This window comes from Choloepus didactylus, chromosome 2 (assembly GCF_015220235.1).
Source record: "Choloepus didactylus isolate mChoDid1 chromosome 2, mChoDid1.pri, whole genome shotgun sequence".
NCBI lineage: Eukaryota > Metazoa > Chordata > Mammalia > Pilosa > Megalonychidae > Choloepus > Choloepus didactylus.
The window spans coordinates 25,699,375-25,723,427 of NC_051308.1; the positions used below are offsets into that span (position 1 = coordinate 25,699,375).

At 37.6% G+C, this 24,053-nt stretch overlaps 1 protein-coding gene across 3 annotated transcripts in view; it reads right to left on the reverse strand.

The window, feature by feature from the left end:
• RGS7 (regulator of G protein signaling 7) overlaps nucleotides 1-24,053 on the reverse strand; it is a 565,752-nt gene that overhangs the window by 36,987 nt on the left and 504,712 nt on the right. For all 3 annotated transcript variants that reach the window (XM_037822014.1, XM_037822002.1, XM_037822011.1), the window contains exon 10: nucleotides 1,498-1,572. In XM_037822014.1, coding sequence (XP_037677942.1) covers nucleotides 1,498-1,572 — 75 coding nt within the window. The remainder of the gene's footprint in view (nucleotides 1-1,497; nucleotides 1,573-24,053) is intronic.

Below are 24,053 nucleotides of genomic sequence, written 5' to 3' on the forward strand. Positions count from 1 at the left end.
TAATTACCAGAAATGTTATTACAGCTGACTCCCAAAGAAATGAACAACAGGTCTCTTTGCTAAGGGCAGTATCTGTTTTCAAAGATTAAGTATGGTCCAGAGGTTCTACTTTCTCATGGCAGCAGTAAAAATCAGAGGGCTGGTCAAGCAGCAAAGAGAAGGAGCAAAGGATGCAACCCAATTAGCAGTGGAAGTCAAAGGCAGTTTCCAGAGACAGCTGGCTCCCCTCTGCCCTCTGTCTAAGGCACCTGATCCCACAGGCACAGGGCTGTGAACACATCAGAGGATGGAGGAACAGAGTCTGCTGCTGGTTATCAAGTTATTCATTGATGGAAGTGGTGTGGCAATTCAGAATCACAAGCCATTAAGCTCCCTTTATAGCACTTCACAAAAACTGTATCTGTATGTCTCCTGGTTGAGTGTCTGTCCCCTCATTGGACTGTGAGTTGTGGGAGCAGAACCCTGCCTGACTCTCTCACCACTGAATACCTAAAAACTAGTACCTGCCTGCCAGATAGTGGAGATTGGTTCAATCTGCTGAATGAACGGACCATTCTAGTTCCTAAAAAAATAAGAGTGAAGGTAGCAGTGATGACAATTTTAAAAGACAAACCAGTATGTGACTTAGAGTCCTGTAAACTTATAGGACTTAATCATGCAAAAGAGCCTGATTACCCCCGAAGATTCCAGCAAATTCAACACTTCCAAATATGAGAAGCTATAATTAACAACAGATGAGAAGATCAGTATTCTCCACTTGTCGGAAACAAGGGCACTCGTGCTACCTGTTGTAGCATTCCTCAGAACTTTTGTTTATCTCTGGTATACTTTAGTGCTGTGTAGCTTTGTAGTTAAGCCCTGTAGTTCTAAGGTGATTGAATCATAGGAAATTAATGCAAATCCTAGCCAAATAGAGCTAGAGCTAAATGATTTCATCTCTTTACAGCATTTTACCTTGCTAAGCTTCATAATTCTTTCCATCATTAAATGAGAGTTGATGATATACAAAGAACAAAATTGTAAACCAGTGCTTTTCCAACTTTACAAAACAACGCTTTTCCCTGAAAATGTCCCTTCTCCTATCACTATCATTTTTTCTCAGATAATCGCCATCTTCCTTTCCTCATCTCCTGGGCTATGAAAGAGACAGACGGCTTCTCTGCTGATGGCCCTTCTCTGGGGAGATGGGAGGCCTCAGATCTGCACTCACCTCCGTCGGAGCCAGTAGGCACCACCCCTGGTTCCTGAAGACCAGACTTGCTACGGAATGGGAATCAGGCTATTTCCTGGGGAGAGAGAAACTGACAGAAGAGCCAGGCTTGAAGTCCCAGGTTTTCTCCTATCCAAGCACCAAGGAAGAGCAGGGAAAATACTAGAACCATAGTCCATGAAATGGGAGAAAAGTTTCTTTCTTTCTTTTTTTTTTTGTTTAATAGCTGACATCTGTTAAAGAGTTCAACTCATTACCAAGCTCTGCCCAACAAACATCGGTTTTACCTTCCGCGTTTTGTGTGGATTTCTCATTCTGGATGACTTCTTAATGTCCACTTCAGTAGTATTTACACATCCAGGCTAGAAATGGAAAAACAGAGACAAAAGAATCTTTGGGTGTGCAGTTTCTGATCAGGGCATTTTCGGTATATTAATGACTTGCTTTCCAGAACCTGAGCTAATGCCAGGATGACAAAAGTCACCGGCAGTTCTTTCTAAACTGTCACCACCACTTTCTTCAGCAGTAGCCAGTGATAATAAAAGTGATTACTCTGTTTTACTCCTCCCATTTAGAAGCTTTCAGATACCATTCTGGAATAACTCCCAGAGAAATAGGGAAAAGAAACACTGGGGCTTTGCATATGAAAGTGGGTGTTTGTATTTGTAGCTGTTGCCCTCAAAGAGCTGGATCTCCTCACACAGCCCACCTCACAGAGTGGCTCTCTGCTCCCACACTCTCATTATACAGTTGTTTGCTTTTCTCAAGTAGGAAAACTAAAATGGCATTCAGTTGAGCCAGCTCAGATCCTAGAGGGAATTTTTTACAGTGGTTACAAAGTCCAGTGACGGAATATATTTTTTTTTTTCATAGACAGAGTGTACAATGGAGTTTTGTGGTTAAAACGAGGAATATGAAGGGAAAAAACTGGTACTCAATATGCCATGCTTATTCTCATAAATTCCTGACTTGCCTTCTCCTCTCCCTCATTTGAGCCCTTTAAAAAAAAAAGTAAAGATTTGGAGTAAAAGAGTGGGCTCTCTGACAACTTCAGGAGTCTCCTTTTGCCAAATTTATTGAGGACACTGAGTTTTCGGTTGCATAAAGACAGCTGTGAAACTTCTTTTGTTTTTGGAGGAGGAGAGAGGGAAGACAGGGGGAAGAGGTGGGGAGAGAGGACGGAGAGAAGGAGGTAGAGATGGAGAAAAGGAAATGGCAGGAGGGAGAGATGCGTGAGAGAATATGAATCAGGAAACAGAGAAGAAAGGAGATTAAAAAATACATGAAATGTTAGATCTGGAAAGGACCTTAGATATAACATCCTTTAGAAATTATTGGAGATTGCTGATTACATGGGATGTGTTTCCTTTACTTTCAAGTTTCTAGTACAGGATTTAGGCATCTCTAGTCCTATTAAAAAGTGTCAAATTGTACATCTCTATTCCATTTCTCTGTTTCTTCCCACAGATTGCAAGAGTGCTAAAACATCAGATATCCTTGAAAGTGCCTCCACAGAAACTATGAATGATGAAAAAGCATTTGTTGAGTAGGATGGGATAGGGTTGGGGAGGGTGGGCAAGAGAGCCCTGACACGACTACAGAAATAAGCTGTTCTCCATAATCACTGGTAGGCAATGGGGATAAATCCTTGCTATATTGAGGACACAGGACATTTTCCTTAAAGACCCCTCTCCTGATAGTACATTGGAGTTCCACCATTTGGTATGCATGGTGAGATAGAAGCAAGTAAATGAGGGAGGCATTTTTTCTTGATTTTTTAAATGAAATGTACATGTAAAATATATATGCTACATATGCATGCACACATAAATATACATAATTTGTTTATAATAAAAATGAATTATAAATTTTGTTTGCCTATCTGTTTAGTAATAGAAACGGCTGATTTAGTACCAAGGTCTGCTTGATATTGTAGAGAGTACAGAAAAGCATCCACCAGGGCAGGACTTATTCATTTAGTGACTGGCAAATTTACTTAAATTCTCCCAGCAGCAGGTTGATCAACATCCAATATTCAGATTTAATTTTCTGTGGTGGGGCCTAGGCACCAGTATTTTAAAAAAAACTCAGTGGTTTTAATATGCAGCCTGGGTTCACAATCACTCATCTTAGATGTAGCAAAGATAATGCTTAAAAAATATTAAAGTAACATGTTTTCATGTTTTCATTTCCTATTCAATTCACTTTCCTTGCAGCCTTCCGTCTCTAAGGCTGAGCCATTAGGGAAAGGTGGATGGCACTGAAATTCATTTTGGATCCTGTCAATGTATGAAGAACCAGAAATAGAAAAAATTAAAAAAAAATAGGAAAATATCTGACAGCATTCCCAAAGAGATTTAGAATTTAATCCTCAAAGTTCAAAGATTATGGTCTTTTAAATTTAATTAATGAACCATTAATAGCCTTCTAAAATTCCTACCTGAGTTAATTAACACCTTTAATTATCATATTAATAAGAAAGCATTAACCCTCAGATGTAGACATTATGAACCTGGAGATATGTTCCATAACCCTTTTCCAATCCTACATAAATAAAATCTGCTAGTTCAAAAATTTGCTGCTAAAGGTCAAAATCCATAACACATTTAAAAAAAAAAAGGCCCTGTATGTTTGTCTCAATGACCCTCTAACTTCTTTTGCATACTATTTCTAAAGAGCCTTCTTGTGACAACTAATGGTTAAATAGATCTCTGATATTGAAGTTAAATAGGTGGCTCTCAGTGATTAAAAAGACTTAGTGTCCAAAATTGTCCAGAATTTTTCTGAATAATTAAAGTCATGTCCTAGTGCTGATATCCCCTGAAACAACTGTGTTCAGAAATCAGGTGCTGTGATGAATGAAATACAGCAGTACTTTTTAATTCTTTTATCTATTCAACAAGTATTTTCATGCATCTAATTAAGTCTCAGGCTTTGTGAAAACGGTAAGACACAGAAATGAAATGACCCATACTTCCAGAACCTCATAATACAATAAAAACCATAGGCATATGAATAATCACAATATTGGGGCTGTGATGGCTAATTTCATGTCACCTTGGCTGGTTATGGTGTCTGCTTTTGTTGTCAAATACTGGTCTGGCTCTTCTGTGGAGGTGTTTCATAGGTTAGCATCAGTTGACTTTTTGTAATGAGATTACCCTCCATTATTTGGGTGGAACCCAACCAATCAGTTGGACGTTTTAACAGCAAAACTGAGGTTTCCAGAGTCAGAAAAATTTCTGCCGTCAATTCTTACAGAAATCTCAAGCCTGCCAACTTCTGTTAAGGAATTAGGACTCAAGGTCTCAAAATATCACCTTTACTGGAATTTCTAGCTTGCAGCCTACTCTGTGGAATTTGGACTTGCTAGACCCAACAATTGCCTGAGCCAATTCTTTATAGGAAATCTCTTTATACATATGCATATGCATATACATATATATACACATACACACACGCGCATATATGAACACACACACACATACATACATTTATCTATTTTGTTGATTTCTCTGGAGCAGCCTGATACAGGGACATGCAGCCTAAGTAGCCTAAGTTGGTACAGGGTATTATATAAGAATGGAACATTTTTTTATACCCAGTCTTATATACATTCTGTTGGTTCTCCCCAACAGGACAGATAATTTCTTTTTATTCTTGCACTTAAGCAGTTTTAATCCCAATAAAATCATATGGTCCTTGGTTATGGAAAAAAAAAAATAATTTTTTAAAAAAGCATGCATAGTATGCACCACTAGCTGGCACCAGATCCATGTGAAATATGTATAAATTGGTTTTTCTTCAGAACTAAACATATCTTCACAATAAAATATGAATAGCATTACAGTTACCAAACAGACACTCAATAAAAATGTTAGAGTATGTACTATTTGCCAGATATAGTATTAAATACATAGTACTGATGACTTTAAGGAATGATAAAATGGTATTCACGTTTGCCTAGAAGAGAATCATATTATTTCCAGTTTAGGCACAACTATCTCTAGTTTCAAAGCAGAATTTGCTATCTTGAGTCCCATTCCTGGGGGAGTAAAAGGAGCACATTACCGTGCATTAACACCACCATGTAAATTCCATATAAGTGTCTTGATGAGTTGCAAACAGAAGCTGGAATTCTTGGTTCCATTATTGATGATTTATATAACTGGATCTAATACAATTAAGTTCCTTCAAGGCACAGTACATTTTTGTTAGTGGAGTGGACGCCATTCATATGTTCAGGACAACTCAGGAAAACTAAGGACACTTCAGCGATGAGCATCACTAAGAGACTAATAGCACAGCACTCATTAAATACAGTCAGGCAGCTGATGAATAACTGGGTAAAATAATGTCCTAAATGACAAATGAGTTGATGTTTAAAAATTAGGTGGCAAATAGAGCTATTAGTAACAGATATGCACATTCCTGGAAGTTAAAAGAAAAGAAGTGATTCTAGGAAAATTAAAGTTTTAAATGTATATAATTATTGAGCTCAAATACAATTAAATTAATGAAAAAAAATCACCCTTTGTAACAGTACAAGTTTTAAAAATTTAATTTGCATGCATTTTAATGCATCCATTTAATGATCCCTTGAAGGACATTTTTTTTTAAGATCTAATTCAAGCTTTTCTTTCTGTGCTTGGGCACCTGTCCATTGATTCAGGCTCTGATCCCTTCAGTTACCGCTGATCCATCTACTTTAACCAAATCTTATACACAAACTAAAGGAAGTTGTTTGAGGCAATTGCCCTGGAATTCCTCCCACTCACCTTCCTCTAGAATATCTATTCACTCATTTGTTCCGACCTAATCTCATTTGCTGGCTTCAGATTCTTGACTGTGGAATCCTGTTTCAGTGTATGCCATGAATGAACTTCACATGTCCAAGAGGAAGAAGGAAGACTACTGCAGCAGAGAGGAGGGAGGTATGCAAATTAGCTTGGCGTGGTTAGTCTAGGTAGAAATTGTAGGACTTTGATTTTAACTCTTATGGGAAGCCACTGGAGGGTTTTAAATAGAGGGTGACTTCAAATGATCTATATTTTTAAAAGCTCACTGTGCTCCTACTTTGAAAATAGATTATCATTGTCGGATCAGGGCAAAAGTGGGAGCAGGGAGAGCAGATGAAGGTTATTGTGATAATCTAGGCAAGAGATAATGGTGATGGGGATCTGCATGTCGGCAGCACAGGTGATGAGAAGAGGTTGGATTTGGGATACATGTTGAAGCTAGAATCAACAAAGCTTGCCAACTCCTAGTTTTTAGCTTAAGCAAGTGGGTGAGGGGTTGACATCTACAGAGATGGGGAAGACTGGGAGAGAAATTTAAAAGAGGAGGGGAATCAAGGATAACTCCTGGATTTTATTTACATACAAATTTAGTATTTACTGAATTCTCCACTGGGAGTACCTTGCAGCTCTTTAGTGACTATTGAGATTCATGGCAGAACATATACAATAAATACATGTATAAATAATAATCTGTCCCTCATCCATCCTTTTGCATCTTTGCCCTTTTGCATCATCATTGGTGATATGAACATCTCATTGAATGTGAAACATTAATATCCGATGATCAATTGCCAAGTGCCTGGTGGAGCTGCCTCCCATTACTTAAAGTCTCTGCTACACATCCCTAAATTCTTCTCCAGTGAGTCTTAACACATTTTCTTAATCTTCTCTGCCTGAAATCACATCATTTCAGCCTAGTATCTAGGAACTGTCTATTCATCCTTCAAAGATATTCCCTGTTATAGACAAGCAGTTGTCATGAAGAGATAAGCACTTACAGACTGTAACAGTTCTCAGTGAGCTACCAAGAGGGCTGTAACTATAAGGTGCTTATAGCTTCTTTGTGATCACTGGCATTACCCATGTCTAATGTTTAGCTTTAAAATACTAAAAATGTTCCTGGCTAGAACTGCTTTGAAATAAAGAAGAAAAAATCATTGTGTATAGCCTAAGTTATCATAATTATGTTTAATACAACATAAGCTCCTTGAGGAAAAGAATATTATTTATTTTTGTGTCACAAGTGCCTTGCACATCTTTGCTACATGGTAGGTACTTACAAGAGTATCTGCTTCCCATTCTTTTATCTTTTTTATCTATCACTCTCAATAGAGGAGAATTGTTAATCATATGGTGAAACACTGATTGTGCCATGTTACTATGGGATGGGGTCACAGGGTTAAAAGATCTGAGGCAGGAGTGCATAACCTCTTCCACCTCCCAACACCTGCCTTGCTGTGAACACGAACAATTGATCTTCCTCCCTTTCTATGACTTTCGTTCCTACACAAAGCTGATTGCAAGGTGAAGACATGCAAAGATTTCCAACAGGGGGAGAAAAGGGCCTCTCTTAGATTTTGAGACTTAATATGCATGCACTGACTTCCTGCACTAGGGACTTCTTTGTTGGCATATAAGCCATTTTCATAGTCATTAGCAAAGTGGTAGTTTGATTCACATTCTATTGTTGTTCCTCTGGTATTTCATTCATGGAGGGTGAGTAGCAATACACAATTCTGGGATTCCTGGTCCATGGGCTTAATATCATCAAAACTCTTAAAAAATTTGACTGTAACATGTTTGTTGAATGTCGGAATGAATGAATGCAGCCCAGACTAGCTCTCTGATGGCTAAGAAAAATCCCCCAGTTTAAAAACTAAGAAACAAAAGGCAGGAGATTGGATTTGCTGTTGAATTGGTGAAAAAAAAAAAAAAATAGGAGACTGTTAGTACTGCTGATTTAAATGGTATGCTGCAAGGGGCAAACAGAACCAATAAGATTCCTCATCACATAAATAATTCATGGAAATTCAAATGGCTTATAATAAATGTCATAATGGATAGCAATGGGACAACTAGAAAATAAAAAGTAATTTCATGAAAAACACTGCATAATGGAATAAGCCTTGAATTACAAGAGGGACAACAAGGATACAGTCTTGTGCTCCCACAGTGGAAAAGGTGTGCATCTCTCTTTAAATCTAGGCACAAAAAGAAAGGCTGCCTGCAACACACATCTCAGTTTATTAAGACCCCTACTGAAGAAGAAGATGCATTTCATACTTATACTCTGTTGTGCTGGATTTGATTTCCAAAATTAGAAAAAGAAAAGTATTTTATTTATCCAATGACGTTGGAAAAACAGTTTTCCCAAAGGATCTTTTCCAGCAGAGAGCATACTTACATTCAGGACATAAATCTCTTTATATATTTATTCTATGAGGACTTTTATGTATTGAAGGCTAAGAGCTAAAACTTTATCTTATTTTTACCCCGAGGAAAAATGATCTTGTAGAATAATTCCGACACATCCCTGCATTCCTGCACAATCATATCCAAAGCAATGTAATCTTTTCTTAATGATTCAAGGTCACCATTGGGAATGCTTATTTTACTGTCCTGAAGACAACAATGCCCATGAGGCTACCTGGCCGCAATTGTTATGCTTTTTTAGCTTTTATGCCATTTCGCACCATTGTTAGAGTGCCCCTGCCTCTCCCATCAATTGTCACTTTTTGCTGCTTTAAGTGGCCTTGCCTCAAGCAATACCCTCATCAACCTCTAATTTGTTCCGTGGGTTCTGGCACGGGCCAGGAAACTGACAGATACAACTTCAACGGTGTCTCATGTTTTAGCACATAAGTTAGAGTGTGGGTGTCTTAACAACTATTTTGGCTGAGACTTTTAGAGTCATGGCTGAGTTTTGGATAGAATTAGATTTGGGATACATGAGGTAAGAAGCATAAAAAAAACTGTGATTAGTAAAATGTGGGTAAGCTCTCCTGATAATTTGGGAAAACTTATTTGCAAATAAATATTATAAAAGCTCTAAGTGGGTCAGTAGTAGATGACACCAAACATTCATCTGGAGTTCTGAGACACAGGATGGCATAAAGATTAGGGGGCTGGGTTTTCATTCTGTGTTCTGAGGAAAAGCTAAACTGAAGTGGACACTCTAAGGCAGCCCGTGCCCCAGGTCCTGAAATAACTGAATAACGGTACACTCTGTTCTACTCCCAGCCTCTTATCGGAAAGGGCTTCCAGACACAGTATTTCAGTTCAGTTTTCCAAAAAGGGCCAGATATATCCAAACTGGAACTCTTAATTTCTCTTGCCTCTAGCTTACTCCTTTCTCAGTTTCCTACATTTCAATAAACGCTGCTATTCATTAAGATACTCGAACCATAGCATTCATCGATGCCTCTTTTTCCTTGACCTCTCACATTTGATTCATCAGCAAGATTTTCATCATCTCAAGACTCATCAACTTACCTCCAAAGACATTTTGAGTCCACCTGCTTCTCTCAATCCTCACTGCTACCCCCTTGTGTAAGCTACCATCATCTCCCACTTGGTCTATCACAACAGTTTCTAATTTGTCTGTATCATTCCTTTCTTGCTTTCCCCCTTCTATCCCCAAGTCATTCCCTACAAGAAGCCAGAGTGAACTTTTTAAAATATAACTATATCCTATCACTCTCTTCAACTTCTATATACTTTTCACACACTTAGGATAAAAGGCAAATCTCTTGCCATGTTCTACAAGGTACTACATAAAACCTAGGCACAAAAAGAAAGGCTGCCTGTAACACACATCTCAGCTACTCTTAGCTTTCCAAACGTGTGTGGAACCTCTTCAGCCTTGCCCTCTCCACACCAAGCCTCACCGGCTTTCTTTCTGTTAATTTCTACCAGGTTCCTTCTTTCGTACTTACTAGCTGTGTCTTCTTTCCCAGGTATTGTACATTCCTTAACATTCCAGTCTCAGAGAGTCCTTACTCACTATACAACATAAAGAAGCTCCTCAGCCCTTGTTTTTACTTTTGTCACTCATATCACTTACCTCCAACTGGAATGTCCTTGTACCTTGTTTACTCTGTCTTTATACATTAAAAGAGAACCTCCCAAATATAGGGACTTTGACTTGTTTAATATGTGTCACCAGAGTCTGAAATTTCCTGGTACCTAATAAGTACTCAATAAAAGTTTACAGCAGGAGTAAATGAATGAATGAGAATAATCAGACATTATCCTTTTTGAACACAACATATGTGTTAAGGATACGAAATGTTTTGTTTATTGTCTGCTTGTGGTTGGTTTTTTTTTGTGTGTGTGTGTGATTTTTGAGGACACTGGTGCCTATAACCTGACCTCCTGAACAATTTGTCCCTATCTATCATTGCTATCATACAGGTATTTAATAGGGAACAGATTACCTCATATTATAGTTAGGCTTAAAAGAAACATTTTTAGTGCAGAGAAATTTAGCTTGAGCTGTTTTTCTTGCAATGTAATCAATCCATCAGTTGATAAGTATAAAGACAGCAGATTGTTTCCAGATTTGATGGGGGTTGTATAATTAAAAAGCAGGAGGACACTGGAAACTAAAAAAGCTTATTTCTAGAGAAGGCAAGATGAGGGCACAGTAAGCCCCCCTGCATCTGCCTTTTTAATTTTGTTTAAAGCTGTCTCCATTTGACCTACAAATATCCAAAGGCAGGTAATTGCTTCCTCTGCATTTTTTCCACTTAGAAGATGTGCAAGAGCGCAACAGAGTTAAGACAAAACATCTGAGCCATACAATATAACAAGCATATCTCATAAATCAGGTTTTGGTTTTCAAAAAATACATGAGTGGTAGACAGAATAAAAGAGCTTAATTTCCAAAGGACTCAATTTAGTATCACTGGGTTGTATTATGAATTGAAGATTAAAACTTTTTATGAAAGAAATCTGAATTGAAGATATAATACAATAAATATTGAAGATAATAATAATAGCTCTCATGTTTTGGAGTTCTTTGCCATTTTCTAACCATAGCCATTGGTATTATTTGATTTTCAGAAACACTGTATAATTGTACAAGTCAGCTTCTAATTTTCACAGAAGCCTAATATCAAAGACTCATACATTAGATGAGAACATAAAAATTATCTGGCTAAACCTGGCATCCAATTCATGATTTCTTCTACAACTTCTGTGACAAGAATCATTCATTCTTAGCTTGAATACTTCCTACTTCCCTTTATAATATATTCTCTTTGGCAACACACTTAGGAATGTAGAAAATGTTTGAAAAGTTATTTATCTAAAGAATGAAACCACTTTGCAAATGTTAGTAACTATATGCAAATGTTAGTAATCATACATAGAAAACATCAAAACAAAATAACTGCAATATAATTAAGGGCCTGGGCTGTATATTCTTGAAAGAGTTAAACAAGTGCTTGTAGACATGGCATTTCCTCCTACACAGTAAGAGCAATGATAATTATAGAACTGATCTCATTGCTGTGCAAAATAACATGTGAAAGGATTTAGCATACTTCCTGATATACAGAATATGCTAAACCCATGATGGCTGTTATTATTATTATTATAACAATGTAGCTTAAAGACAAAGAAAATAATGATGTTGTAGCAGAGAATTGGGTCATTCTTCCATGCTTTCACAGGAACCGTATATTGAAGAGAAGAAAAGCAAAAAGCAAACAAACTTTAGCAATTGAGTGCCAAATAACAGACTTAGTAAATAAATGAATGAGCACCTTTTGGGGGACTAAATATATGGTGAGTGTGGTGGAAAGCAAATGCAGTTCAGTTCAAAATTCTTCAGATATATCAAATCAGGCCACAGGCTAATATATTTGAGTTTCATTACCTTAATGGCAGTTTCAATTTTCACTTCTCCAAAGGCCATCTGCCTACCCAGAAAAAAATGTAATGACAAATGTCTTTATGTTGGGGGTTTTGAAGGTGAAATTTAATTTGTTTTGAAAAATTCAGCTTTTGATTTTGAGGAGAAAAGTAAAATTGTTGAGAAAGAAATAGCAGATCTGAGGAGAAGCCTTCTAGATTTTTCTGGGTTTAACAGAGGATTAACTATTTTTTCTTATTATTTGTTTCCAATTTTTATTTATATATATTTTAAAGATCATTCAATTGAAGCCAATTTGTGATGGCAGATAAGAGAACAGACTTCTCTTTCTCTCTCTCTTTTTTAAAATACAATTTCTACATTTTGGGCAAAGCAAATGCACAGGAAACATCCAGCCCAAATAATAACTGCTCCCTGTGAAATCAGACTTCAGGATGGCTTTGTCAAGGTATCAGCAGATTTTTTTGAATCCAATTTTGTTCCCCTTGAGGAGATTGCCCAGCCATCTTCTTAGAGATTTTGTGCACTTTCTCTCTCTAGCTTCATTTTGCTTTTTCCTTTCTTCTCTTTGCTTCTAGCTGCCCTTTCCCTGGTCAGCACTGACCATGTTCAGAAATAGAGTTGCTACAGCAATTCAGAAACAAGACATATCAGGCTTATTCCCTGAAGAATATTTTAAAAAACCGGGGAGACATACACCCCATACATAAACGCCGTGTAGTCTAGACCCATAACGTATGTTGGGAGTCTGTGTGTGTGCATGTGTGTGTATGTGGGTGTGTGCGTACACATCTGTAACTTTTTGCTTTGCTATGATTTCATACCTACAGAGAGAGTTGCAAGAATGGTTCAAAGAACCCCTGCAGACTCTTTATCCGGATTCACCCATTATTAACATTTTGTCCCATTAATTTTCTTTCTATGTATTTAAAAGGTTATCTAATTGATCCTTTCTACTAGCAAATAGAACTCTACTTCAGCTACAGCAGGAATGGTTCCAGGAAATGACCTGTCAGTGGCATGTCGGAGCTAGTGGCTGCCCTTCCTTCCTGGTCACTTGCCCAGACTCTCTGGGACTATACAAGTTGCCATCAATACTTGAAATCAATCCTCTCTTCCCTCCCACCTCCTGGAGAGTTAGCTCTTGGCACTCAGGTCTTTCCTCCCAGCATCATTCCAACCATTGTTCAAATCTTCACTGCAGAAAAAAAAGGGATGGAAATCTGGGCACATGATTTTGAAATGTTGCCAATTATAGAGGCACTGATACAATAATAGGGAAAGCAGTTTTTATTCTCACTCTACCTATGACTCTCATAAATAGTATCAGATATTACATAATAATAGGACACTGTATCTCCAAATCTATTCAGGGCTAGGAAGAGCAGACAGAGAATAAAAGATGTAGCCAGAGAGCAAAAAGAACAGTTTCACTCACAGAGGCTCAAGATAGCTATGTTGTCAAAATATTTTTCATTCCAAAGGAACAGATATGAGTAAGAGACAAGGATGCTTTTCTTTTTCATGACACAAAAGGAGGATTTAAATTTATATTTACAGGCTTTGGATTTTCTGAAACAGTTAAAAGAAACGGTAATGAGAAAGTCATGTGCTATTGATAGAAAAACGCAGACACCATGAGCATGGGCTGATTTGATCACTAAGGACAGAAAACTGTATCATTCCCATTGACTTCAATATAATTTGCTTCTTATGGACACCAGAAAGCTGAAAATGCTGAATGCTTAAACCAGCATAGAAATATCACCAATATTTTTCAAGGGAAGTGTGAAGGAAGATGTTAAAGATTTGCTACTGTTTAAATTCAATGAATGCATGAAATTATGCATGCAAATTATATATACTGCACAATATCAAAAAGCAAAAATGCCTACAATCTAAAGAATACTATACCTGCTGTCTTAAGCCCAGAATCAGAAATAGAGGTTTCTAGGGTATACTTATCCCTGTAGCACTTATATAGCAGATTACACTTTGTGACTCTTTTTCAGAGCCTAGCATGGCTAATGATATTTAGCCACCTCTCAGAGACGTGACAGTGGATATGCAATTGTCTTTTACTATCTCAGAGATCAATCAGACATGCAAAATACAGTAGACTATTCAACAATGAGAAGCTCAATTAATCATCACGACAGTTTACTAATATAAAAAACTAGTTGGCATTCATAAACCTGGCTCTGATGCAATATAGTATCCTGGCGCACATTAAAAATCAACAAAGAAAGATCACATACTATTTAATATAGATTGCATTGGGTTTTGGAGCAAATGCCAGGCTTTTAGTCATAAGTAAGGATTTGAGTTTTAGTTGTATGATATTTAACAAAACTCAACTCCTCAGAGCTTTGCTTTTTCTTGTCTGTAAATTAAGGACAATAATTACCCAGTTCACAAAGTTTCTGTAAAGGATAAGTGGCAAATGGATAGAAAAAGCCCTTGAAACCAGAAACTGCCATATACATTGTAAACAATGTTATCATCAATAATAATGCATGTGTATTGCTCTCTTACATTTTTGTAGAGAGAAGATCCATGCGTCACACATTTTACATGTGGTTCATCTGAATAATGAACATCTGATTCACTGGAGAACAATGACCATGCCAAAAGTCGACAAGCTTCAGGACAGCTGACAAAGCCCTGTAAGCTCAAACTAGATGGGTCCAAATCTGAGAGCCTTGTGACAGAAAAACCTATTCTATTAAAACTAAAATCTGTTTCTTTAGTGTCATCCAAAGGATGAAAAAATTCAAAATACATTCATTGAGTTCCTATTATATGTATGGCACTGGACTGAGAGCTGAATATAGAACCCTGGATGAGTGAGGCCTGGCGGGTAGAGGACAGTCACCACCTCACATCCCATCTCATTTTTATATAAGGTGTTTTCATATTCATCTTTAAAAATTTGCTTCTCTCAACATTGTGAGAGGGATTATTAGCTCTTTTTAAAAATGTGGAAATTCAAGTTCAGAAAATTTCAATAAATTTCCCAGAGGCTGACATGGGTAGTGAGAGGCATTCTTTAATTTAGCTCCTCCTGTCATGGAGGATTTGGTGGAGAAATCACCTGGCACAACTGTGAGACGCATATGGGGTCACCCAAGCCTCTCCCCCACCTTCTTGGAGACTACTGTAGGGTGGTTGCATGGACCACCCTCTCACTGCAGGGATTTTATTCACGTCAGAGTCTGACAGAGTTTCCTCCTTCTCACCCAACTTCCAAATTCTTTCCATTTCCCCCAAATCCCCCTGGGTGGTCAGCCTCTAGGATGCCCCCGATGATCTCCTCCTCCTGGTATTCACTCCCTTGTGCAGTCTCCTCCCACATTGTATCAGGGCTGGTCTGTGTGAGCGACAGAATATGGCAGAAGTGATGACGTGTCACTTCTGAGATCAGGTAGTAGAAGACTGTGGTTTCTGACTTGGGTCACTCACTCTGGGGGAAGCCATCTTGAGCATCCCTATGGAGAGGTTCACATGGTCAGGAACTGAAGCTTCCTGCCAACTGCCATGTGCATGAACTTGGAAGCAAGCACATCTTCCAGCCCCTTTAGAATGCTGCAGCCTGGCTAACATCTTGTGAGACACCTTGAGCCAGAATCAGCTGGCTAGGCTGCTCCTGGATCCTAGCAGGAAATCATAACAAATGTGTGTTTTAAGCTGCTAAGTTTTGGGTACTCTGCTATGCAGCAACAGTTCACTGATACACTTACTCAAGCTTCAAACCTCAAATCCAGCTCCTTTGTTTCCCGCATATCTCCCCTGATTATACAAGTTTGTAACTATCTGCCATCTTTTGTATATTCCCCTACCTCCCTCCTGCCTTCTTGTTTCTCTTTCAAAGTGTGATTGCTTAAACAATTAGCTACCAATTATTCAACAATGACTATGTGCCAGGTCCTGTCCTAAGCAATTTCCTTGTATTATTTCAATTTGCTCTCAACGACCCTATGAGGTAGTTATCTTTATTCCCAGATCACAAATGAAGCGACTGGGACTTGGAGACATTTAGTAGAATCACACACCTAGGATGTAAGCTGACTTTTGAGCCAAATACTTTTAATTGAAGTTGCATATCTTGAACACTATACTACATTAATTGCCATAGTTCCTCCCAATCCCTGAGTAGTTTAGACAGGGAAAATGTAAATAGAGAGAAGCCACCGTGTGCAGAATTTATGCATAGTGGGAGGAGCAGGAATAGGAGTGAGAAGCACAATATTTCTTCTTGTCAAGCTGTATATAATCCATCATTTGGACATTTAGCTCATGATAAAATTTTGCACTACTCCACCTCTCTCATAATAGATCTCCAGATTAGAGAAATAAGGTAAATTCTGCATATGGTTTTTCTGAATCATGGAAAAGTATGCCAAATATCAATATCATCACCCTTCCTATTAGTAAGAAACACTGTTACAGAAATCAACAAGAAATAGAGGACAGGACAGCCCCATTTGTGAAAGCCCATGCAAAAATTCTATGTGAATAGAATAAAATAAAATCCAATTTCAAATGATACTATGAGCCAGTGATTGTATGCATAGGATGGTTTGTATGGTATGTGAATATATCTCAATTAAATTGCACTAAAAAAAAAAAAAAGAAAGCAGTAAAAGATTTGAAAAAAAATCAAGTATCATACAACACATCCTGATCAAGTGGGGATTATTCTGGGATTTCAAGAAATAGTCACATTATAGGAAATCCACTAACAGACTCCACATATTATTAATTGATGTAAGGAGAAAAAATATGAGAAGTTTAGAAAAAATTCACCTACCATCCTTACTTAAAAATCACGCCCTATAGCAGTGGCTTTTTTTCAGGAGTTCTGAAAGATAAATATTATTTTCATAAAAATACCAAGAAGTTATTGAGTTTTCACTGTTCTCTCAAGAGTGTAAGCAGACATTACACGAAATGTGCTACAGCAATAGAATAACTGGCAAAGTAGATATGAGTATTCAGCTCATTAAGGCAGATATTATTAAAGTAATTTGTTAAAGTTTCTAACAATGCCACTCTTCTCACTGTTTCTTTTGGAAAATATTCCAATTTTTCATTAAATTTATGCTAAGTATGTTATTATATAATTAATTTCTTATTGTTATTTTAAAATAAATTAAACATTTTTAAATTCCTCAGTTTTAAATTTTAGTATGGTAAAAATATCTATAGCTAAAACCCATATAATCAAAAACTCTTTGGGGTTCACAATAATTTTTAAGAGTGAAAGAAGTAATAAGACCAAAAAGTTTGAGAACTGCTACTCTATAGCATAAAAAATTAACAGCCACTTTCTTACCTATAAACATGGTTTTTTTTACAATGGAAAAGAAAGCCCCATTTACAATAACAATGACAACAAAGGGGTTAAAAAAATCAAACAAACTTTAGAAATAAATTTAGCAAGAAATGTGTAAAACCTGCATGATAAAAATTTAATACACTTTTTTTTTTTTTTTTTTTTTTTTTTTACAAAACAAATTGTACTTTCGATTGTTTACAGTACCATTACATAGTTGTACATTCATCACCTAAATCAATCCCTGACACCTTCATTAGCACACACACAAAAATAACAAGAATAATAATTAGAGTGAAAAAGAGCAATTGAAGTAAAAAAGAACACTAGGTACCTTTGTCTGTTTGTTTGCTTCCCCTACTTTTCTACACATCGATCCATAAACTAGACAAAGTGGAGTTTGGTCCTTATGGCATTCCCAATCCCACTGTCACCCCTCATAAGCTACATTTTTATACAACTGTCTTCGAGATTCATGGGTTCTGGGTTGTAGTTTAATAGTTTCAGGTATCCACCACCAGCTACCCCAATTCTTTAGAACCTAAAAAAGGTTGTCTAAAGTGTGCGTAAGAGTGCCCACCAGAGTGATCTCTCGGCTCGTTTTGGAATCTCTCTGCCACTGAAGCTTATTTCATTTCCTTTCACATCCCCCTTTTGGTCAAGAAGATGTTCTCCATCCCACGATGCCGGGTCTACATTCCTCCCCGGGAGTCATATTCCACGTTGCCAGGGAGATTCACTTCCCTGGGTGTCTGATCCCACGTAGGGGGGAGGGCAGTGATTTCACCTTTCAAGTTGGCTTAGCCAGAGAGAGAGGGCCACATCTGAGCAACAAAGAGGCATTCAGGAGGAGACTCTTAGGCACAAATACAGGGAGGCCTAGCCTCTCCTTTGCCGCAACCGTCTTCCCAAGGGTAAAACTTATGGTAGAGGGCTCAACCCATCAAACCACCAGTCCCCTATGTCTGTGGTCATGTTAGCAACCATGGAGGTGGGGTAGGCGAATACCCCTGCATTCTCCACAGGCTCCTCACGGGGGCACTACATCGTTTTTTTTTTTTTTTTTTTTTCCTTGTTTGTCTTTTTTCTTTTTTTTTTTTTTTTTTAACTTTCCCTTCTTTTTTCAAATCAACTGTATGAAAAAAAAAAGTTAAAAAGAAAACAAACATACAATAAAAGAACATTTCAAAGAGACCATAGCAAGGGAGTAAGAAAAAGACAACTAACCTAAGATAACTGCTTAACTTCCAACATGTTCCTACTTTACCCCAAGAAAGTTACATACTATAGCAACATTTCAGTGAACTTGTTCCTACTACATCCATCAGAAATTAACAGACCATAGTCATTTCTGGGCATCCCCAGAACGTTAAATAGCTTATCTGTTCTTCTTGGATTATTGTTCCCCCTTCCTTAATTGCTCTCTACTGCTAGTTCCCCTACATTCTACATTATAAACCATTTGTTTTACATTTTTCAAAGTTCACATTAGTGGTAGCATATAATATTTCTCTTTTTGTGCCTGGCTTATTTCGCTCAGCATTATGTCTTCAAGGTTCATCCATGTTGTCATATGTTTCACCAGATCGTTCCTTCTTACTGCCGCGTAGTATTCCATCGTGTGTATATACCACATTTTATTTATCCACTCATCTGTTGATGGACATTTGGGTTGTTTCCATCTCTTGGCAATTGTGAATAATGCTGCTATGAACATTGGCGTGCAGATATCTGTTCGTGTCACTGCTTTCCGATCTTCCGGGTATATACCGAGAAGTGCAATCGCTGGATCGAATGGTAGCTCTCTCTCTAGTTTTCTAAGGAACTGCCAGACTGACTTCCAGAGTGGCTGAACCATTATACAGTCCCACCAACAATGAATAAGAGTTCCAATTTCTCCACATCCCCTCCAGCATTTGTAGTTTCCTGTTTGTTTAATGGCAGCCATTCTAACCGGTGTTAGATGGTATCTCATTGTGGTCTTAATTTGCATCTCTCTAATAGCTAGTGAAGCTGAACATTTTTTCATGTGTTTCTTGGCCATTTGTATTTCCTCTTCAGAGAACTGTCTTTTCATATCTTTTGCCCATTTTATAATTGGGCTGTCTGTACTATTGTCATTGAGTTGTAGGATTTCTTTATATATGCAAGATATCAGTCTTTTGTCAGATACATGGTTTCCAAAAATTTTTTCCCATTGAGTTGGCTGCCTCTTTACCTTTTTGAGAAATTCCTTTGAGGTGCTGAAACTTCTAAGCTTGAGGAGTTCCCATTTATCTATTTTCTCTTTTGTTGCTTGTGCTTTGGGTGTAAAGTCTAGGAAGTGGCCTCCTAATACAAGGTCTTGAAGATGTTTTCCTACATTATCTTCTAGGAGTTTAATGGTACTTTCTTTTATATTGAGATCTTTGGTCCATTTTGAGTTAATTTTTGTGTAGGGGGTGAGGTAGGGGTCCTCTTTCATTCTTTTGGATATGGATATCCAACTCTCCCAGCCCCATTTGTTGAAAAGACCGTTATGGCTCAGTTCGGTGACTTTGGGGGCCTTATCAAAGATCAGTCGGCCATAGATCTGAGGGTCTATCTCTGAATTCTCAATTCGATTCCATTGATCTATATGTCTATCTTTGTGCCAGTACCATGCTGTTTTGGCAACTGTGGCTTTATAATAAGCTTCAAAGTCAGGGAGTGTAAGTCCTCCCACTTCGTTTTTCTTTTTTAAAGTGTCTTTAGCAATTCGAGGCATCTTCCCTTTCCAAATAAATTTGATAACTAGCTTTTCCAAGTCTGCAAAGTAGGTTGTTGGAATTTTGATTGGGATTGCATTGAATCTGTAGATGAGTTTGGGTAGAATTGACATCTTAATGACATTTAGCCTTCCTATCCATGAACATGGAATATTTTTCCATCTTTTAAGGTCCCCTTCTATTTCTTTTAGTAGAGTTATGTAGTTTTCTTTGTATAGGTCTTTTACATCTTTGGTTAAGTTTATTCCTAGGTACTAGATTTTTTTAGTTGCTATTGAAAATGGTATCTTTTTCTTGAGTGTCTCTTCAGTTTGTTCATTTCTAGCATATAGAAACATTACTGACTTATGTGCATTAATCTTGTATCCCGCTACTTTGCTAAATTTGTTTATTAGCTCTAGTAGGTGTATCGTTGATTTCTCAGGGTTTTCTAGATATAAGATCATATCATCTGCAAACAATGACAGTTTTACTTCTTCTTTTCCAATTTGGATGCCTTTTATTTCTTTGTCTTGCCGGATTGCCCTGGCTAGCACTTCCAGCACAATGTTGAATAACAGTGGTGACAGCGGGCATCCTTGTCTTGTTCCTGATCTTAGAGGGAAGGCTTTCAGTCTCTCACCATTGAGTACTATGCTGGCTGTGGGTTTTTCATATATGCTCTTTATCATGTTGAGGAAGTTTCCTTCAATTCCTACCTTTTGAAGTGTTTTTATCAAAAAGGGATGTTGGATTTTGTCAAATGCTTTTTCAGCATCTATTGAGATGATCAATTGATTTTTCCCTTTCGAGTTTTTAATGTGTTGTAATACATTGATTGTTTTTCTTATGTTGAACCATCCTTGCATGCCTGGAATGAACCCCACTTGGTCATGGTGTATGATTTTTTTAATGTGTCTTTGGATTCGATTTGCAAGTATTTTGTTGAGGATTTTTGCATCTATATTCATTAGGGAGATTGGCCGGTAGTTTTCCTTTTTTGTAGCATCTTTGCCTGGTTTTGGTATTAGATTGATGTTAGCTTCATAAAATGAATTAGGTAGTGTTCCATTTTTTTCAATGTTTTGAAAGAGTTTGAGTAAGATTGGTGTCAGTTCTTTCTGGAAAGTTTGGTAGAATTCCCCTGTGAAGCCATCTGGCCCTGGGCATTTATTTGTGGGAAGATTTTTGATGACTGATTGGATCTCTTTGCTTGTGATGGGTTGGTTGAGGTCTTCTATTTCTTCTCTGGTCAGTCTAGGTTGTTCATATGTTTCCAGGAAATTGTCCATTTCTTCTACATTATCCAGTTTGTTGCCATACAGTTGTTCATAATATCCTCTTATAATTTTTTTAATTTCTTCAGGATCTGCAGTTATGTCACCTTTTTCATTCATTATTTTGTTTATATGGGTCTTCTCTCTTTTTGATTTTGTCAGTCTAGCTAGGGGCTTGTCAATCTTGTTGATCTTCTCAAAGAACCAACTTTTGGTGATATTTATCCTTTCTATTGTTTTTTTGTTCTCTATGTCATTTATTTCTGCTTTAATCCTTGTTATTTCTTTTCTTGTACTTGGTTTAGGATTGGTTTGCTGTTCATTTTCTAGCTTCTTCAGTTGATCCATTAGTTCTTTGATTTTGGCTCTTTCTTCTTTTTTAATATATGCGTTTAGTGCTATAAATTTCCCCCTTAGCACTGCTTTTGCTGCATCCCATAGGTTTTGGTATGTTGTGTTCTCATTTTCATTCGTCTCTATATATTTAGCAATTTCTCTTGCTATTTCTTCTTTAACCCACTGATTGTTTAGGAGTGTGTTGTTTAACCTCCAGGTATTTGTGAATTTTCTAAGTCTCTGATGGTTATTGACTTCTAATTGTATTCCATTGTGGTCAGAGAATGTGCTTTGAATAATTTCAATCTTTTTAAATTTATTGAGGCTTGTTTTATGTCCCAGCATATGATCTATTCTGGAGAAAGTTCCGTGAGCACTAGAAAAGTATGTGTATCCTGGTGATTTGGGATGTAATGTCCTGTAGATGTCTGTTAAATCTAATTCATTTATCAGATTGTTTAGGTTTTCAATTTCCTTATTGGTCTTCTGTCTGGTTGATCTATCTATAGGAGAGAGTGATGTGTTGAAGTCTCCCACAATTATTGTGGAAACATCAATTGCTTCCTTTAGTTTTGCCAATGTTTCTCTCATGTATTTTGTGGCACCTTGATTGGGTGCATAGACATTTACGATTGTTATTTCTTCTTGCTGAATTGCCCCTTTTATTAGTATGTAGTGGCCTTCTTTGTCTCTCAAAACATCCCTGCATTTGAAGTCTATTTTATCTGAGATTAATATTGCTACACCTGCTTTCTTTTGGCTGTAGCTTGCATGAAATATTTTTTTCCATCCTTTCACTTTCAGTTTCTTTGTGTCCCTGTGTCTAAGATGAGTCTCTTGTATGCAACATATTGATGGTTCATTTTTTTTGATCCATTCTGCGAATCTATATCTTTTAATTGGGGAGTTTAATCCATTTACATTCAACGTTAAAACCGTGAAGGCATTTCTTGAATCGGCCATCTTATCCTTTGGATTATGTTTGCCATATTTTTCCCTCTCTCTATTAATATCCTTTATTGTACCCATACCGAATCTCTTTAGTACTGAACCTTTCTCCAAGTCTCTCTGTCCTGTCTTTGTTTCTCTGTCTGTAGGGCTCCCTTTAGTATCTCCAGTAGGGCAGGTCTCTTGTTAGCAAATTCTCTCAGCATTTCTTTGTCTGTGAAAAATTTAAGCTCTCCCTCAAATTTGAAGGAGAGCTTTGCTGGATAAAGTATTCTTGGCTGGAAATTCCTCTCACTCAGAATTTTAAATATATCGTGCCACTGCCTTCTCGCCTCCATGGTGGCTGCTGAGTAGTCACTACTTAGTCTTATGCTGTTTCCTTTGTATGTGGTGAATTGCTTTTCTCTTGCTGCTTTCAGAACTTGCTCCTTCTCTTCTATGTTTGACAGTGTGATCAGTATATGTCTCGGAGTGGGTTTTTTTGGATTTATTCTATTTGGAGTTCGCTGAGCATTTATGATTTGTGTATTTATGTTGTTTAGAAGATTTGGGAAGTTTTCCCCAACAATTTCTTTGAATACTCTTCCTAGACCTTTACCCTTTTCTTCCCCTTCTGGGACACCAATGAGTCTTATATTCGGACGTTTCATATTATCTATCATATCCCTGAGGTCCATTTCGAGTTTTTCAATTTTTTTCCCCATTCTTTCTTTTATGTTTTCATTTTCCATTCTGTCATCTTCCAGGTCACTGATTCGTTGTTCAACTTCCTCTAGTCTTGTACTATGAGTGTCCAGAATCTTTTTAATTTGGTCAACAGTTTCTTTAATTTCCATAAGATCATCCATTTTTTTATTTAGTCTTGCAATGTCTTCTTTATGCTCTTCTAGGGTCTTCTTGATTTCCTTCATATCCCGTACTAGGGTCTCATTGTTCATCTTTAGTTCTTTGAGTAGCTGCTCTAGGTGTGTCTCTTCTGGTCTTTTGATTTGGGTGCTTGGGCTTGGGTTATCCATATCGTCTGGTTTTTTCATATGCTTTATAATTTTCTGTTGTTTTTGGCCTCGTGGCATTTGCTGACCTTGATAGGGTTCTTTTAGGGTTTGTAGACCAGTTGAAGTCCTTATCTCTAATTTATCAGATCTACAGCTTCGTGGAGTACACTTTCTCTAACTAACCAGCAGGTGGCGTCCACGAGCCACCTGTTCTCCACAAGCCAGATCTCCCCTGCTTAGCCTTTTTGGTGAGTGGGGGAGTGAGTCTTGTGGGGCCCAATTGGTGTCCCAAGCTTGCGTGTGTAGTTGGTGTTGCCTGCCCTGTATGTGGGGCGTGTTTCTGGGCAGTCGGGGAGGGGGGGTGGCCCTAACAATCAAATCTCCCTGATGATCCTAGAGTTTTAAAGCTACTGCAATAGTCTAATCCTTCAGTTCAGTCCTGCCACAGTTTGTCTCTGCCACTGACCCACAAGTCTTTGGTGTTGGCGTATGGCTCCTGAGACTTGCAAGTGGGCCCCTCTTCCAGGCTGTGCACCCCGGGTCCTCTGT